Here is a 19,776-nt window from a genome sequence, read left to right on the forward strand (position 1 = left end):
ATAACTCTTTTGCAGATACTCCACCCCACACCACTGGGGGCTGCACAAGATGGAGGCACTGCACCATTAAGAAAAATTCGAGCTCAGCCCCAGAGAAGCCTGTCCTGTTATCCCCCATGACATCGCGGGAGACCCAGGCCCTCCTGTTACCAGCAGGTATGCACCACCAAAATCCCTGTAACCAGAGAGAGTTCCCTGAGGAGGCCCAATTTGAGGTTGGGACAGGGAGGACCCGTTACAACCATAAGAAAGTTTACTGGAATATTGTTCAAAGCCTGCTTATCTCTACCCTCAATATAAAAAGATTGCAATGAGTAGTCCTGTCCATCAATACAAATGCTAGAATGTCAATAATGCAGAATCTGAGGCTGATATCATCATATTCTCTAAGTAGTAGCAATATTTACAGTAGTTTATTTGTTTCATTAGAAAATTAAAGCAATCTTTTTCACTGTAATGCAACACTTTTGCAATAAACCCGTAAAAAATATTTTTTTGTCACTTGTAATCATTGTGTATCACATCTTATTTTTTTTATTTACAATTTAAAATAACACCATGTGTTGTCAGTTAATTTACTGTACATTAAGGTGTTTTACACTCCTCAATTTTAATGTCAATATTTAACTATTCCATTTATTCTGCATTAAATAATAAAATCAATGCTCAAATTAATGATAACATCTGTGCTGCTAATATCATTTACCGGTCTGCTTCATTTAATTCCCAATTTATAATTACACTGCATTATAACATAATTTTTTTAAATATGGACTTAATTTAACCCCTTCCTCTTAGACTTTTTATTAGCCTTAGACAATTTATTTAACATTAAGATAGATATTCTGAATATTTTGCTACTGCAAAACATTGGCATGTCTTAAAAGAAAAGGCAAAGTGTCTGTGAGAAATGTACCTTTTGGGCTACTGTACAATAGTTTAGGGTAGATTTGCAGCCCCTCTGTCCTAATCCCTCCTTCTTTGTTTAGAAAGCATCTCACTAGGAAAGTTTTAGGCAGAGCCCCAGAGCAGTCTCTTTGTGTTCGTTATCGGTTGGATTTGAGCATCTGTATGCATTGGATCTCAATGAAATGTCAACTGGGACACTTTCCCATTTGATGTAGTTGTAGAGATGTATAGATGTTGTTACTTCTGCACACTTCAAGTAACAGACCTAGAATCGTCTCCTCTCACAAGCAGCTCCAGTGGGTCTCTGAAGAAGTGTGCTGGTTGGATTGTGTGATTGCCTCTTTTGACACAATTTAAGCCCACGTCTGCCTGTCCCAGATCATTAACCACAGAGAGATATGTGAAGGGTGAGCTCAGCAGCCACTGCGGTGAGAATATATAGACATGAAGATCACAGGGGAGAAGGCAGGAAACAGAATGTAGCCTGGGGGAGAAATCCTGACCATTCACCATTTCACTGCAGCTGGATAAAGTCACAATGGCTTTGCCCTTCAACAGCTGGCTCTCCAATGAAGGTTTAAAGCACCTTTTCATGGTAGGACTTACTTTTCTTTATGCTATTTCTATTTCTTTTTGTAAATTTACACTTATTATTATTATGTGGTTATGGTTATTAAAAAATGCAAGCACTTCTACATTAACCCAATAAGTACTGATTGTGGTAACTTACTCAGCACCCTTTTCTTCTGTAAAAGTATTTTTTTTTTTTGGATGTCACTTGAGATGCAGCTGAATGAACATGTGCAGAGATCGCCACTTCCAATGCATCCTGTTTTCTTTTTGTGCCTTTTAGTTCTCCTGGCTAGCTCTGAACACATGGATTTTCTGGAACACGTTTACGCTGTATTATTATGGACCGCAGTACTATTACTTACACCAGATGCTGGGGGTAAGCTATCACAGGGGCATTGATTTAGGAGGGGCGGGAGACTTTGTATTTTTTTGCACTTCAAACCAGGCGTGCTCATGGTTATTGAGCACAATGAAGGAATTGCCGGCATGATCCTGTTCTCTATTGTTGCAGTGGAAAAAGAGTTGACATGTTAACAAAAGCTGTTTTCATACCCCTCCAACTGTACCGATTTAGCACGCTGCATGGATTGGGGTCCGTAAGACCATCTGTAGCTATTACACTGGATGTTTTTGTTGTGTGTGGGAAGCTCCATGGGTTGGGATAACTGTTTTTGTGTGCATAATGTTGGAGGGTGTGTGTTTCGCTTACTTTCCTGCTTCTCGCTGAGTTTGAATAAAATGACAGATTGCAGGAGCCCGCCCCCTTACTAGCAGCGGCGGGATCCTCAAAGCATTTTGCACTTAGCCCATGGAATGAGGAAGCCCTGGGACCTCAATTGTTCTGGGGACAGGTATACGCAGGAGCTAGAGGTGCAGTGCGACTTATTATTATGATCGTTTATTTGTAAAGAGCCAACATGTTCCGCAGCGCGGTAAAGAGTGATATAGATCAGGGGCGTGCAAACTTTTTTTGCTGTGCCCATCCCTGCCTGCTCCTCTCTGTTCTGAGCCCCCCCCCCCCCTCCTTAACTCTCGCGGTGTCAAATGATGCCGCCGGGTCATCACATGACCCGCAGTGTCATTTGACGTGTGTGACGTCACGTCACGTGACCCGCAGCGTCATTTGACGCTGCGTTGCCCTGGACACGAGTGACGCCGGTAGTGTTCAGGTAAGTTTTAGAGTGGCATTGGCCTCACGCGATCCCCCAGCATTTAATTTAAATGCCTCTAGGAAGTGCTCGGGGCCTCTGCAACCGCCCGCGCCCCCCAGACAAATCCAGCGCCCCCCACTTTGCGCACCGCTGATATAGATTGCATAAACAGAATGACATCCCACATAAGGACAAACAGATACAGAAAGTAATGAGGGCTCTGCTCCTTTCTAGGACTAGTGGTCACAATGAGTTGCTGGCCCACCTGGCAGTGGACGTGTTAAAGCAGCAATACGGATTTCACTTAAAAAAAAATATATATATTTTTTAATTGCAGGATTGAAGCTGGGGGTTTTCGGAGCTGAACTGTGTTAATTTCAGCTCAGGGGACTAACCTGCTTCCAGAGATACTTACCTGTGTAGGGGGTGCCAGTATCTCTGCAGTCTGAGAAACTGTGCCTAACATAATGGCGGCGTTTAAATGATTTCGCGTCAAGTGGGCCAGGGAAGCTGTGATGTCATCCGGTGTGGCTTCCTATTGGCCCACATAACCAGGACATTTACATTGAAAAGAAATGCCGGAATTCTCTATGGAGGTAAGTATCTCTGGAAGCAGGGGGTCCCCGGAGCTGAAATGAACACGGTTCAGCTCCGGAGACCCCCTGCATCAATCCTGTAATGAAACCATGTTGCTGCTTTAACAAAGTTAGTTGTAGTGCATGTGACCTACAGTACATTTTTTTTGTTTATTTTAATGTTGACGTTGTAGCACGGTTTCAACAAGAGTTTGCATAGGATACACACCTTCCTCCCCCTCGCCACTGTCTCTCAGATTAAGGGCCTCATGCAGAGAGCAGCGGTAATGTGAATAGCGGCATTTATTGGAGAGAAATGCCTGTAGAACGGCAGGTACTGGCGAGTTTTAAAAAAAGCGCCATTTTTTTTATTTTTTTTGTGTTTCTCGCCGAGCTACCGGAGAGAACCTAAATTTCCCCTGTTCTAAAAATATCCATATTCAGAAAGGCGCGATCGCCATCTAGTGGCTGATCGCGCCAATAACATAGAGAGAAATTCTCTATTTACCTCCGCCAAAAAAAGTTGGCAGGAGGCTGGCCAGAGGGAGAAGAAAAAAAAAAAACGCGATTTTTTTCCCAACAGTTTCAACAGCGCTCATAGCGCTTATAGCGCTGGTTGAAACTCTCCATATGCAGAAAGGCAGTTTTATGCCCTTTCTGCATATGGAGAAAAAAACTCTCCAATAAAGCTAAATTTTTTTGAACTCTCCAATTTAATCTAGCGCTGCTCTCTGCATGAGGCCCTAAGACAGGATGGGCTAAGGATAAAGAAAGCACTTGATTGACAACCACACCCCTCATTCAGAAGTCATCAAACATTCAATTTGTTATTAATTTTCAGAGATTTAAAAAAAAAAACTTCTTGCAGAAAATGATACATACACAAAATGTGATTAGTTTATAGAAGGCACTTAGATTATACATTTATTGCCAAAGGTTGTTTTCTGCCCCTTGAATGAATTAGGAAAAAAATCTGGCAAGTGTAATAAAGGGGATTAATTGTTTTGCTTGCAGGGTCTCTGACAGCAGCAGAGTTCCTGGAGGAAATGTCGGGGGTGGGGGAGGTTGTCAGTCTTGTTTACTCAGTTGTAGTGATAAGGTAATCCAATGTTTGGACTACTGCTCACTATTTGTTAGTGCTAATTAGGAAGCAGGGTAGATATGGGAGGGAAAGGAAAGAGATAAGGGCAGTAAAAGACATCCTATACTTCCGATTAGTCTTTAAAAACAGCATGAGTATAAACTTTAAAGAAACATACTCAGGTGTGTTTTACTGCTCTTATACAACAGTTTCCTTATCCCATGTCCCCTGCCTCATTGGGCTCAGTTACTGAAGGGATATTTATAAATATAACTACTTTGCTGTGGATGTGAAGCCAACAAGATTGACAATCTCTCCCCATCCAGAATTCGCATTGTGTATGAAAACAAAATAACTTTTTAAGACTTTTATGAAAATGAGTTATAATACCTAGACTTGTCTACTGTTTCTTTAAGGCGTCCGTTTCAGAATTATAAACATACCTTTTGCCTTTAGTTCAGTGCTGGTCCTACCACCTTTGAGAATACAGTATCACATAGGCCCTATGTACATTAATATTTATATAAATAAAGACATACAATACATAAAACCAAATGTAATTAAAGGCAATGATACGCGTTTAATATGTGAGAACTAGATTATTGGTACCTTGAAGAAATTGGAACTGTATCAACGTAAAGAAAACTACATGCAAATATAGGTTTGGAGATGAGTGACAAATGTAAGACGCTTGTCAGTAAAGTTTCTTTAATCTGGACCTTTTATTACGGGTGGGACCATGGCATCAGCATGACCCATCACCCCCCTTGCATGTCGCGATCAAAGTGATCTCTTTTGTTCCTCTGCGGTCAATTCCGTGTTCCGAGCAGAAAGCGATCTTCACTAGAAAACTAGCTCAAAGGCAATAATGTAGCCACTTTGTTTGGCGTAAATCGCTTGGGAAAAAAATGGAACTACACAGGTACAGAATTATGTGTGCTCCTCAAAATGCTACCTGGCACACATGGAGCGAAAATTAATATAATGGAGCAAATAGATGCAAGATAACAATGCCTCTGTTTGTACCAGTTTTGCTCCAACATTACCATGATTCATCTCCCCAACTTGTGATGGATGGTGCTGATGCGCACGTTTCGCGTAAAGAAACGCTTTCGCAAGGCTCAGTATTGGAGAGGGGGCCTTGAGAAAGCGTTTCTTCACGCGAAACGCGCGCGTCGGCACCATCCATCACGGGCACGCGCAGGGCAGATTGTCTGACCGCAGCACTTTCATTCGCATTGCGATTAGCTGCGGGAACCCTGCAGCCGCCCGAGGGAGAGTGTATATGCTATTGTAGCCTCAAGAGATTACTCTCCTCGTAGAGTGCGCATAGGGCAACCTTCTTTATTATTGCATTCACTTTACTGACTAGTGTAGCCATTGAGTCTAGGTAGTGTTCTAGTGTGCTACATCGGTACCCAGTTTTCTTAAGTTCTAGCCCATTGATGAATATGGGCTCTGGGTCATGATACTAAACACACTGTTCTGTAAGAGAATAGGATTTTCCATGTACTGTCCTAAGCATTGTCAGTACTGCAGTGTGGTCTACCTATACAGAATTTATAGTGCCAGGCTGTGCTATCATGAAGTGTTTTATGGAATAGCTTACACAGGGATATTACCTAACAGTCCACACGTACTAGCTTATTGAGTATCCACATGTTGCCACGTGTGCTATTGATTGCACACTAGCTTATCTGTGGACTAGAGCCTGTGATTAGTTTTTCTATCAGGTTTACAGTGTGTAGACCTAACCTCAGGTATCACTATATTATCACTGAGTGAATTGTGTATGAGTGTCAGCTGGATTATACATCATATTCAGGCGGGTCATTCATTATTTTACTGTTCCCTACACTGTAAACTGCTCTGAAGGTGTAGCTGTGTATCAGCTTCTCAGCTGTACCTCTATCCAATCACAGGTTCATGATCTAGGTTATATCTACTATAGGCACACATTCCTAATATTATAGCACACAACCTACAAACATATTTGCACTACTCCTTAGGCATCACCTGTCAGTTTATTAGGACATTGGCTATTGCAGTCATTTCATATAGTTGCCCCAGTGCACTCCTAACTAAGAGATCTTTATACAAGTAATCTTCTTAGCGTTAATTGATCTAATCACTCTCAATTAACTATTTTAAAACTATTTATCCAGGGTACTTAACTTGACCCGACATAGGATCAGTAGTGTGCATCCACCATAAGTCTATTTTATCACATTTATTTTAAATATATATGATCAATAAAAATTGACATTTTAATTAATTCATTAATCACCTGGACTGGGGGTGTGAGTGCTATCTGTTGGATTCTTTTCCCCTCCTGAGTATTATCTATACCTTACCCATCAGCACCCACCCCTATCACACTTTCACTTCCAATTACAGCTGAAGCGGGGTACCTCTCTGTGTTCTATCTTGTGATTAACCCAGATTTACACATGTACCCTCCTGTCAAAGTACTTCTGCTTCTGTGTAGTTCACTTTGAGCCTACTGTATGAGTGAGTGCACCTTTACAAAATAAATATGCATGGGATAAGTGGAACAATCTTTTTTTGTGTATCAGCATATGGTAGAAGATAGAAAATAGACTCTGATGCACTGTAAAGCCATTTTCTTGGTGCTGATGATTCAGAGGAAGAGTTGAAGGTGGCAACATGTTTAGATGATTCAAACTTGTGTCAAAAATGTAAATCAATAGAAGCTCACAAAGAGTTAAAAAAAAGAAGTGTCCCTGTAAACTTGTTATAGTACGGCAGAGAAAATTCAACACTTATAACTGCATATAACCAGGAACCAATATTTTGGCCCATTTTTACTAAGCAGTCCCCTCTCATTGACTTGAATAGGCTGTACAGTGTCTTCCTGCTCTAGAATGTGTCTTATGGCAGAAGACTGCTTAGCAAATATGGCCCTTCATTTTTGGTTATATTTGACTGGAAATGTTTTTAATCAAATCAATACAGTTTTGGGAAGGATACTGTACTATGTTCGTCTTCACTCCCTCTGTGTCCTTTACCTGCACTAGGAGGTGAAGATGACGAAGAGATAAAAGTGGCAACACAAGAAGAGCCAGTAGGGAAGGGACAGGGAATGTTGGGAGAGAGACAGTGCTAAGAGAGTGAGGAAGAGTGCTAAGCATATACCAAGTAAGTCAATAAAGAGAATGCTAGGAGGATGGAAAAGGGGTACAATGAAAAGGAAAAAGATAAACATTGAAAAAAGAAACCTCATTAACAATGGACACATAAATTACCTTTTTTTTTTAGTATTTAATGTATCAAAAAGTATAATTAAATGTCCATACATCTCACATTGGCAAGTGTCAGGGTTGACTATTGCCAATTTGAGATTTATTGATACATTGAATACTAATAAAAGGTAATTCATGAGTGCATTGTTAATGAGGTTTCTTTTTTCTATGTTTATCTTTTTGCTTTAGCTTATACTCTTCTAAGTAGAACATCTGATATCAGATTTATTGAATACCGTATTTAATAATTTACCAATCTGAGCTACAGTAGCACACTTTTTTTGTTGTGTGACTTTGTACAGAGAAAAGGGTCAGAGTTGAACGAGTGGATAATGAGAAAAAATATATGTATGTATAATTTTATTTATATAGTGCCAACCAATGTACGCAGAACTTTACAAAATTACAAGGTAAGTCAATTAAAACCAATGGGAATAAGTGACAGGGCCAGCTGGGAGTATGGTGGGGCCCGGTGGATAGTGTGTAAGCCCAGGGCCTCTTACCGCCTCTGGAGCCGACATCTCTTCCTGCTACCACGCGACAACGCATCGCCTTGACGACGTGATGTTATGTGATGCGTGGGGCCACTTGCCCACCCTTGCGTCACATGACGTCGTGTTGTTAAGACGATGTGTTGTCGCGTGGTGGGAGGAGGAAATGCCGGCACTTTCTTAGGCCCCGTGCTCTTCCCACGGCCCAACTCCGGTAATCATAGTTTAAATGTTGTGGTTGTTAATTTAACCACCACTATTTTTAAACTATGATTATAGAAGTTCGACCTGGGAAGAGTGTGGGGCCTCTTTAAGTTCGGGGCTGGATGCATTCCCACCGATGGCATCGCCATTAAGCCTGCCCAATAAGTGCATCAGGTAAATGACAACATAAGTCAAAAAGGAGACCCGTCCTTAAAGAGCTTACAGTCTAAGTGGTATGTTGGGAGGCTTACAGACATAGTAGGAGTAACACTGCATTATTAGAAGTGCCATCAGGGAGGTCAAGTGCATCTGGAGTTAGTAGTAGAGGCGTAGAAAGTTTAATGAGATGCTTCTTTTAAGAGGGGGATAGTCAGCTGGGCTTTGAATGTGGAAACTGATGGTGCTTGACAAATATTGAGTGGAAGAGCGTTCTATAAGTAGGGAGAGATTGGTGAAAAAGGTTTAAGACGGGAGAGGGCTGTTGAGGTAAAAGTTGCAACCTTGGTTAGAGCATAAGAAACAAGTAGGGGTGTAACAAGAGATCAAAGTTGATAAAGGCAAAGAAGTGGAATATTCTGCAATGGCCGAGTCAATCGCCTGATCTCAACCCGATCGAGCATGCATTTCACTTGGTGATGACAAAACTTAAGGCAGAAAGACCCACAAACAAATAACAACTGAAGACAGCTGCAGTAAAGGCCTGGCAAAGCATCACAAAGGAGGAAACCCAGCGTTTGGTGATGTCCATGCGTTCCAGACTTCAAGCAGTCATTGATACAGAAAGAAAGGGGGAGCACAGGTTGAGGGATTTTGTTATGTATGTATAACCTCGAATAAATGATGGTGGGGGTAATAAATAAATAAAAACACACGGACTTGTGTAAATAAAACAAAATGTTGTGATACCCTAACTCAAGCGCTACACCTATAAATGTGTGACATACACGTGAACAAAACCAACTGTGATTAACAAGAGGTAAAAGCTGCCAAAGGTTTCCCACAAAGCAAATATCTCAATTTGCATACAGGACCAAGAAAATAAACGGAGGATACCTGGCGCTTAAAGAGTCACTGTGTCCTTTTGAAAACAGTCCAGTCTTTAAAGAGTGTCTCAAAGTCCAAAACTTGAAGTGGATTGCTGTAGTTTTTCTTCACTGCTGCAGCTCTTCAATACACCTGAAATTGATACAAGGGTACACCATTGCGCAGTACTACTGATGTTGGATGTTAACCCCTTACTAACAACTTCCCCAGTGTGGACTGAATACACTTACAGGAGTGTTTCTTTCAGGATACAGTGGAGACAATCTGTGCTTTATTCCCTTTCCGTTCTTATACACCACGAATCTCCTGGGTGCTTCCTTTGTCTCTTGGGATTTCGTGATTCCCAGAATCCCCCGAACTCCACGAGCCCCCAGACAAGGATTTGAACAATAACAAACAAAGGGGGTCACAAATTTAATTATAAAAAACGGCTTCAACAAGCCTATAAAACGGCTGGTAAACCTGCACTAAAAACAATGGATGATTCACTCACATGTACTCACATATGTACATGCATAACAACACTTCGTAAGGATGCCGTCCGCAGCTTGTGCCTCCTGTGTTTGCTCCGGATGAGAAGGGCTCTCTCACAGCATAACTCCTCCGGTTGGTTCTGATAAAGTCTCTCCCCCCACCTGGCTGCGTTCCGGTTTACAGCCAAGGGTTCTGGCAGACTCCTCACCTTTCAAACACTGATGCTGCACTGCACTGCTCACACGGGATCCTAGCTCCTCCCACCCTAACGCGTTTCGTGACGTAGGCACGCCACTTTCTCAAAGGAATGAGGAGTTGTAGCTGATCTGTCTTTAAATACCCTCTAGGGATAATTAACTTTGCCAGTAATTAACTAATATGCAACACCTGTTAGTGTATGCTTGTCCGCTATTAACCAATGAGTATCTAAGGGAATTGACACCTTGGGATTCAAATACACCATAATCAGCAGACTTACAACTAAACGTGATACAACATGTTAGTACATATATACATCCTAATAAAATCTATACTTGCTAAAACGGACCAACCCTGTGTGAATAGGGCTAAGGGCATTATTGCAAAATAAAATGAAAAGGGCATATAATCTGTTTATTCGTTTAGAAATGAAGCCAGATCGAATTCTATGTTTAAACCCTTGGGGGCTAAGGTTTTTAAAGTATATATCCAAAAACTTTCTTTTTTGGATAAATAATTCAACCTATCGCCCCCCCTCCAATTAGGTTTAGGACAATCTATTCCTTTACATATTAAACCTTTGGGATTTTGATTGTGGGCTATTCTGGAGTGATTGGAGACACTATGTGTCTCCAGACCTCTTTTAATGTTATAAATGTGTTCTGCTAGTCTGCGTGTCAGTGGTCTTCCTGTTCTTCCCACATATTGGAGTCCACATGGACACTGCAGAAGATACACACAGAACCTACTTTTACAGTTGATAAATGTACCAATCTCATACGTTCTATTCGTTACTACAGAATGAAAGCTGGCACATTGCTTCAATCTATCGTTTGGACAGCTTGGTGCTAACGAAGATTTTAAATCATTAGCTTTTTTAAAATCTTCGTTAGCACCAAGCTGTCCAAACGATAGATTGAAGCATAAACCTTCCAATTGGCTGTCTGATTTTAAAGGCTATTTTGTATGTGGAAAGTGCACGGCCTGCAGCTTTAGTGAGAAATGTGCCAGCTTTCATTCTGTAGTAACGAATAGAACGTATGAGATTGGTACATTTATCAACTGTAAAAGTAGGTTCTGTGTGTATCTTCTGCAGTGTCCATGTGGACTCCAATATGTGGGAAGAACAGGAAGACCACTGACACGCAGACTAGCAGAACACATTTATAACATTAAAAGAGGTCTGTGTCTCCAATCACTTCAGAATAGCCCACAATCAAAATCCCAAAGGTTTAATATGTAAAGGAATAGATTGTCCTAAACCTAATTGGAGGGGGGGCGATAGGTTGAATTATTTATCCAAAAAAGAAAGTTTTTGGATATATACTTTAAAAACCTTAGCCCCCAAGGGTTTAAACATAGAATTCGATCTGGCTTCATTTCTAAAAGAATAAACAGATTATATGCCCTTTTCATTTTATTTTGCAATAATGCCCTTAGCCCTATTCACACAGGGTTGGTCCGTTTTAGCAAGTATAGATTTTATTAGGATGTATATATGTACTAACATGTTGTATCACGTTTAGTTGTAAGTCTGCTGATTATGGTGTATTTGAATCCCAAGGTGTCAATTCCCTTAGATACTCATTGGTTAATAGCGGACAAGCATACACTAACAGGTGTTGCATATTAGTTAATTACTGGCAAAGTTAATTATCCCTAGAGGGTATTTAAAGACAGATCAGCTACAACTCCTCATTCCTTTGAGAAAGTGGCGTGCCTACGTCACGAAACGCGTTAGGGTGGGAGGAGCTAGGATCCCGTGTGAGCAGTGCAGTGCAGCATCAGTGTTTGAAAGGTGAGGAGTCTGCCAGAACCCTTGGCTGTAAACCGGAACGCAGCCAGGTGGGGGGAGAGACTCTATCAGAACCAACCGGAGGAGTTATGCTGTGAGAGAGCCCTTCTCATCCGGAGCAAACACAGGAGGCACAAGCTGCGGACGGCATCCTTACGAAGTGTTGTTATGCATGTACATATGTGAGTACATGTGAGTGAATCATCCATTGTTTTTAGTGCAGGTTTACCAGCCGTTTTATAGGCTTGTTGAAGCCGTTTTTTATAATTAAATTTGTGACCCCCTTTGTTTGTTATTGTTCAAATCCTTGTCTGGGGGCTCGTGGAGTTCGGGGGATTCTGGGAATCACGAAATCCCAAGAGACAAAGGAAGCACCCAGGAGATTCGTGGTGTATAAGAACGGAAAGGGAATAAAGCACAGATTGTCTCCACTGTATCCTGAAAGAAACACTCCTGTAAGTGTATTCAGTCCACACTGGGGAAGTTGTTAGTAAGGGGTTAACATCCAACATCAGTAGTACTGCGCAATGGTGTACCCTTGTATCAATTTCAGGTGTATTGAAGAGCTGCAGCAGTGAAGAAAAACTACAGCAATCCACTTCAAGTTTTGGACTTTGAGACACTCTTTAAAGACTGGACTGTTTTCAAAAGGACACAGTGACTCTTTAAGCGCCAGGTATCCTCCGTTTATTTTCTTACACGGACTTGTGTAAATTCTGTCACATCAAGGTTTTGTTGTGGTCTTCTCTTCTCTGTTTCTGCTGGAGTGGCTTTTCTTCTCTTCAGGTCCGGGTCTCTTCTTTGATTCACCATCAACTTTCGATTGGGATGTCCCCCTCAGGACAAACAAATAGATAAACAAATATTTTAGGGAAAATACATATGATGATGGTAAGTACCAGACTGTGATAATAAAAAACAGGAAAAACTGCAGTCACTCACACGGGCAAGTGTGAATTGACTGCCAATTGCTTTATTGGAACTTAAACAATTAAAAACACTAAAAAACACTCGATCAAAAGGTATAAAAACATTGAAAAATACAGCCAGTCCTTAGGATAGTAATCGTAGGGCGCGTGGTGCGCAGCTAGCTGAATCCGCGTCCGGCTATAGTGCTGCGCTCCTGTAGACCTACTCGACGGTGGCTGTGTTGGTCCAAACTGCTTAAAGGTAAGAGCAACGCATTTCCCCCTTTTTACGGAGCCTGAGGAAGCCCAAAAAGGGCGAAACACGTTGCTCTTACCTTTAAGCAGTTTGGACCAACACAGCCACCATCGAGGAGTAGGTCTACAGGAGCGCAGCACTATACCCGGACGTGGATTCAGCTAGCTGCGCACCACGCGCCCTACGATCACTATCCTAAGGACTGGCTGTATTTTTCTATGTTTTTATACCTTTTGATCAAGTGTTTTTAATTGTTTAAGTTCCAATAAAGCAATTGGCAGTCAATTCCACTTGAGACTTTACCTTGTTTACACCACTACACGGGAGGGGCTACTTGCTACTCTTTATACATCTGGAAGTTAGCCCTGGAGTCCCAAGAAGAATGTAAAGATACCTTTACTTGTGCCTGCTCACACGAGGCAGTGTGAGTACTATCTTACCCTCCATATCTATTTCATATTTATCCCCACCATCTTTCTCAGTGTCTAAAGGACACAGAGTACTGAGACTCTATATGTAAGGGAAAAGGAAAAGATACCTTCTTCCAAGATCACACTCACACTTGCCCGTGTGAGTGACTGCAGTTTTTCCTGCTTTTTATTATCACAGTCTGGTACTTACCATCATCATATGTATTTTCCCTAAAATATTTGTTTATCTATTTGTTTGTCCTGAGGGGGACATCCCAATCAAAAGTTGCTGGTGAATCAAAGAAGAGACCCAGACCTGAAGAGAAGAAAAGCCACTCCTGCAGATACAGAGAAGAGAAGACCACAAAGAAACCTTGATGTGACAGGATTTACACAAGGCCGTGTAAGTGTGTTTTTATTTATTTATTACCCCCACCATCATTTATTCGAGGTTATACATACCATAACAAAATCCCTCAACCTGTGCTCCGCCTTTCTTTCTGTATCCCTGTACCAACAAGGATCCTGGATAGATCCTATTGGGGTCAGAGCCATAGGAAGAGACGACGAAGCTGAGGGGATCCTTATATATTTCTTTAAGGTTGTAAACATCTTGTTACATTTCCCCTGTTAAATATACATCTTTGAGGGAGCGCCCGGGTTTTCCCCTGTTCTATTCTTCAAGCAGTCATTGCCTGTAAAGAATTCTCGACAAAGTATTAAAAATTAACATTTTATTTATGATTGTTTTAATTTGTCCAATCACATTTGAGCCACTGAATTAAGGGGACTGTGTATGAAAATGGTTACAATTCCTAAACGTTTCATAAGATATTTTTGTTCAAACCCTTGAATTAAAGCTGAAAGTCTGCACTTCTATTGCATCTCGGTTGTTTCATTTCGAATCAATTGTGGTGGCGTACAGAGCCAAAATGATTACAATTGTGTCAGTGTCCAATTATTTCCGGACCTAACTGTACATATTCACACTTTTATTGTAAAGCCTTCCCCAAGTTAATTCTGCACTTGTATTACTAACAAGTCACAGGGAATGGCCAGATTGAACTGTACTCATTAGCACGTCACAGACTGGAAAGAATTGACTGAGGGGAATGTTAAAGAGGCAGGTAGATGCTCATACCAATTAAATAAACAGTTGGTGAAGAGGTGTAAAGGTGAAAGTTCAGGGAGGGGTTAACAACTGATCAAGTTAGACTCCTACCAATTAAATAAACCTTTGGAGAAAGGATGTAAAGCTGAAAGCCCACAGACTGGTTACCGGCTGTTCAATGTAAGTATTGCTGTCTTATTTTTTATGAAACCGCGGCTGAATTAATTACCCTTTTATTCTTTATTTGCATGGCACTATAATATTCCCACAGCGCAGTACATTGTGGGAGGGAGCACAGTAACACCTGTATGTTAAAAAGGGTACATATTAAGTTAACCTCTTCAGTGCCAAACTTGTTTGCAACCTGCGTGGCCAAACAAATATTCAAACTTTTGGTATACATTTGTTTAATTATGATTCCTGTGATCAAATTCATATGTATCTATAAAAACGATATATTGTGTTTTTATTGCACAAGTTGAGCTTTTCAGTGGTATCTGTCTTGGTTGCTTTGCTTATAATGTGACCAAGATATGATGTCATAAATATGAAACAAATAATACAAATCTCCTTCTTTCTTTATTTTGTATCTCTAACAAACTCATTACTTTCATTAAAGTGATTACTTAAGTAATAATTCCCGAAGAACAGGGCATTACTGGCCAATAATCCCCTGGCTGAAAGAGTTGAAGGCACGAGGCGAAGCCGAGGGACTTTAACCCAGCCAAGCCAGTAATGCCCTGTTCTGAGGGGATAATTACTATTATAGGCTAAATGTAGGATTTCTTCATAAATAATAGACACTTTTATATAGTTATATAGATTTTTTTAATTAAAATAAAATGGTAAATACTTTAAAGCACCTCCTATAAACGCTTAAACTGTAGCTATCTATATCCACACTCTGCCATCCCCTCTGTGTACACACACACGCACTCTGCAGCTCTACACACACACACACACACACACTGCAGCTACGCACTGCAGCTACATACACTGCATCTACACACACACACTGCAGCTACAACCTGTCACGGGAGACCAGAACTTTTAACACCAAAATTACCGGGATCCTTTGATTGAGCAAAGCAAGAGATAAAATAAATTGTGATTTATTTACAGAATGAACATACACAGCTTGGTTTACAATTACAACGAAAAATACACTTACTAGTTACGATGTTAAGTCTTGTTACAGGATGGATCTTTCACTGCATGATACATCTTAGGTGAATCTGTTACCGCATGATGACTCTCATCCCTCATGGGCTGCATGGATTATTATAGGGTTAAAACTCCTATACCTAACCTGGCCTGCCAATCTCTGCGTGGGAATAAATTATCACATCTATCCTGAAGTTTGCCAGTCCTGTGTAGCCTGGCACTGGGAGTTTCAGCATAGCAACTGGGCATGTACGACAAATGCCATCTTTCCCCATTTGTCATGCTAGACCCACTGCCGGCTCAGCGCCGGAAAGTCTGGACAGAGCAGCCATTTGGCAGGATGGGCTTATTGAAGTCTCTTCCTTCACCCCTGCTAACACAGGGTCTAACACTTCCATACCCTTGCTAACACATGGTTAACACCTTCATATCCTGGACGGCCTTTGAAACTGGTCCTTTGTAGCTTAGGGGCGGAGTAGCCACGCTGGCTCCCATGCAAATGGGCCTTCAGCCACACTGAATTACTTCCTCTGAACATTACTTTAACAAAAACATAACCCTTGAGGACTTTTATACATCAATTTTTATATACCTTTATAAAAATTGTGCATAACCTTTTTAATGATTTTACTCCAGCAGCATTCAAAGCAAAACTCAGCGTCCAGGACCTTCCTTGCCAAAGTTAGCTATGCGCTGTGCAGCAAGCTGCTGCTTTTTAAAAACCTTTTTTACTTTGCGCGGTTTACAGGGAAACACTGTGATCAGATTCATATGTATCTATAAAAACGATATATTGTGTTTTATAGCACAAGTTGAGCTTTTCATTGGTATCTGTCTTGGGTGCATTGCATTTAATGTGACCAAGATATGATGTCAGAAATTCGAAACAAATAATATAAATCTACTTCTTTCTTAATTTTGTATCTCTAACAAACTCATTAATTTCATTAAAATGATTACGAAATATTATTGCCCTGTGTCCCTTTATTACAGCAATAGTAGATATGTATAAGTTTACATACTTTTTTGGGCCAACACCAACCCAAATTAGAAAGACTTTTCAGGCCTGAATTAAAAACGCACATTTTTTTTCTGAAAGTTCATGTTGAAAGGAATTCAAATATTAGTAGCACGTATTTCCCTACACAAATCTTTGGCCACAAATCTTTATTAAACTCAATGTAAATTTATGAGAAAAATATCTAAAACAAAAAATTCTATCTTTGCATCAACATTTCTCAAACCTACTCAGTGTAATCTGGGACAGAAATACTAAATGCTATTGCTTTGCTAGGGGCTGCTGGCTCACGTGCTCGGTAGTGAGAAAGGCATTTTGGCCGGAGGGATCACCCGACAGAACGGAGAGGCAGCATTAGAGGTAGATATCAGAATGTAGAAAAAAAGGACATTTTTATTTGGTGTTTTTCTTCAAACCACAAGGCGGTTTTTGGATCCACGGATTTCTTTTGGGAGGGTTTGGTTGTCATTTTTATGGTAGTAAGGACCGCGGATTGCGGAATCCTTTGGCAGATTGTCATGTTGATTATCCTCTTGTGGATGGCAGATTCAATCAAGGTGGGGAGATGGCGCGGAATCAGCGGATTAGTGCGGATCCAATCCATAGGCGAATTTTAGGTATGCAGTGCAGAGCTTGCGTATATTTTTACAGGGCCATGGATTTTTGGGTAAGATTTGCGTAGATTCAGCAAAGGGAGCCGGATTTGTTAGGGGAAACTCTCACAGATGGACATGGGGGCAGATTCCAGATGAAATCTGTGCGTATTGGACACAATGGCGGATTTTGAGGGTAAATCTGTGTGGATTGTAAGAAGTGCGGATTTGGCGGAAAATTCACACGGATAAAGACTTGATCAAATTTGTTGATGGATTACGCACCACGGCGCAGATTATGGAGTAAAATGTTAAGGAAACGGATTTTTATGATGTAATCTTTAGTAACCGGGCTGTTCATGCAGCGGGGCCTGGAGGGGTCAGGATCTGGAACGGCGAGCACAGCAAGGAGAGGATGCACCATGACTAGCAGGGAACAGCTAGGACTACGGAGGTCCCGGCCACCGCTGAGGCTGAGCCCATCAGGACAGGAGAAGAGGGATGTGGGTACAGTGCAAGATGCCCGGATGGTGCAGAAAAGAATGCGGCCGGAGTGGCTGTTAAATCATGTAAAGATGGGAGGGGCTTGGGGGGGGACGACTGGAAGTGGACACGGTTAGTTTTAGGGCACTTATACGGGGGGCAGGTAGAGATGGAGATGAGTAGCAGGGGATCAGAGAGGAGGTGAGGGGGGGGGGGAGGTGACTGGGAGACTTAAAAAAAGTAGGCGATACCGGCACCCCATAACGGGGCCTGAAGCTCTGGAAGCGGGGAGTCCCCGGACCTAAAATTAATGCGATTCAGCTCCGGAGACCCCCGGCTACAATACTGCGTTATTAAAATAAAAGCCGCACCATCGCCTGTTAGAGGCGAGCAGGGAGAGTGACTGATTAAGTCTCACTCTTTGTACGCGTCTCTTACCCCCACTGTGTAAATCTGATGGGTCATTATAGCCTGCTATGGACTGTCCAGCTGGGTGCAAGATGCTCAAGGATTTCCCATGGATGCTGGGTAATAAGGAAAGGTTGCATCCATACTGACATTATTGCCAGACTAAAAGGAGCTGACAAAATTGGACAAACAGAAGGATGGAGAAACGGAGGAGGAGGAAGAGAGGGCAAGGAGGCAGGCTCACAAATCTTTTTGGGACTGGCTGCAGACCGTTGCAATTTTAGCCAGCGTGATACTGGAGAAGAAGCCGGAGCATTGCTCAGCCTCTTGAAGTATGTGGATACGATTTGGGAGGCCTATAAGTTTTATGGGAGTCTGTTGTGGTGGAAGTACGATAGGGACTGCAGGCAGAAAAATGCAATTTGGAAACAGTTGCGGTGAGACGTGAAAGATATGGACCTGTGGATGGCCAAAATGATGCTGCATAAAACTAACTCCTTTCTGTCCGGGGCTGGCAGCTCGCAGCATGCTGGGAAATCAATCAGAGCGTGGGCATTCCCTCCCACTAGCCAATAGGAATAGGGGCTCATCTTTTGGCTGACGTCAATTGGAAAGATGCCTTCGAGCTGTATCTCCCCCACCTAACTCATTGCCGCCCACCAAATGGTTTTGTCACCTTTGGACATCCTCCCTCCTTTGAACTCTGATTTCTATCCAGACATCCCGCACCAATGTGGATGCCCGGGCTGACTGAATAGTAATTTATAGTAAGTGCACCAAACATGATAAAACATAGTTTAATACATAGTATAACTTGGGGAGATGGTGAGGGAAATGGGATATCTGGGCTCGAAAACCAGGAGTCTGGGGGACACTGGGAAGTCCCAGTGTAATTTAACCTTTCTACCGGCAAATCAGGCCTGCACACTGGTGAGATTTAAGGGATTACCGGTAACTTTGGCCCCCGAACTCCTGCAAACAAAATAACTGCATTTCTACCCAAATATCCCACCCATGACTTACATTCCTGAAGTTTCAGGACTCTGACACAAAGGGAACATGAAAAATGGAAAAGCAGGGGTCACTTTAACCTTTGTATGTTACATTACATGGCCCCTGGCTTATGGTGCTATGTAGCTGCCAGGGACCCATAGTTTTTTCAGGGGTAACCAGATGGGCTTAACCTTTATTGTATAGCCTGGCTACCCCTACCGTCACAGAGCTCTCTCTGCTGGTGGTGGCGGGGGAGCTATGGGGGATGAAGCTGACCAACAGGGACGTCATTTTCCGGATGGACAACATGGGCGTGGTGGCAGCCATAAACATGCTATCAGTGTCATCTCTGGTGGTGTTCCCACTGAGGTTGCTGGTCCGAAAGTGCCAGGATCATAATATATGGTTCAAGGCAAAGCACGTACCGGGTTTGGATAACAAGATTGTTGATGCCCTTTCACGTTTCAGTCCACGGCGTTCTGGGAGTTGGTCCCAGGAGCGACTACGACTGGAGAACCATGCCTGCAGCAGCTGTGGCAGGAAGGAGTTCGGGGGTGATGGAGCTAGTGAGGGCTTCTGTAGCCCTGGGTACATGGTCAGCATACAACAGGGCTTGGGAGGCATGGTGGGCCTGTTTAAGTGCAGACAGGAAGAACAAAGGCTTGAGGAAGTAA

General features: G+C 42.1%; 1 protein-coding gene across 3 annotated transcripts in view; it reads left to right on the plus strand.

Annotated features, from left to right (window-relative positions):
- The first annotated feature begins 1,004 nt into the window (after positions 1–1,004).
- The window catches only part of NOX4 (NADPH oxidase 4), a 293,029-nt gene continuing 274,257 nt past the window's right edge, over positions 1,005–19,776 (plus strand). For all 3 annotated transcript variants that reach the window (XM_075592551.1, XM_075592552.1, XM_075592553.1), the window contains exons 1-2: positions 1,005–1,504; positions 1,763–1,858. In XM_075592551.1, coding sequence (XP_075448666.1) covers positions 1,448–1,504; positions 1,763–1,858 — 153 coding nt within the window. In that variant the 5' untranslated portion in view covers positions 1,005–1,447. The remainder of the gene's footprint in view (positions 1,505–1,762; positions 1,859–19,776) is intronic.

This window comes from Ascaphus truei, chromosome 3, assembly GCF_040206685.1.
Source record: "Ascaphus truei isolate aAscTru1 chromosome 3, aAscTru1.hap1, whole genome shotgun sequence".
NCBI classification, from domain to species: Eukaryota; Metazoa; Chordata; class Amphibia; order Anura; family Ascaphidae; genus Ascaphus; species Ascaphus truei.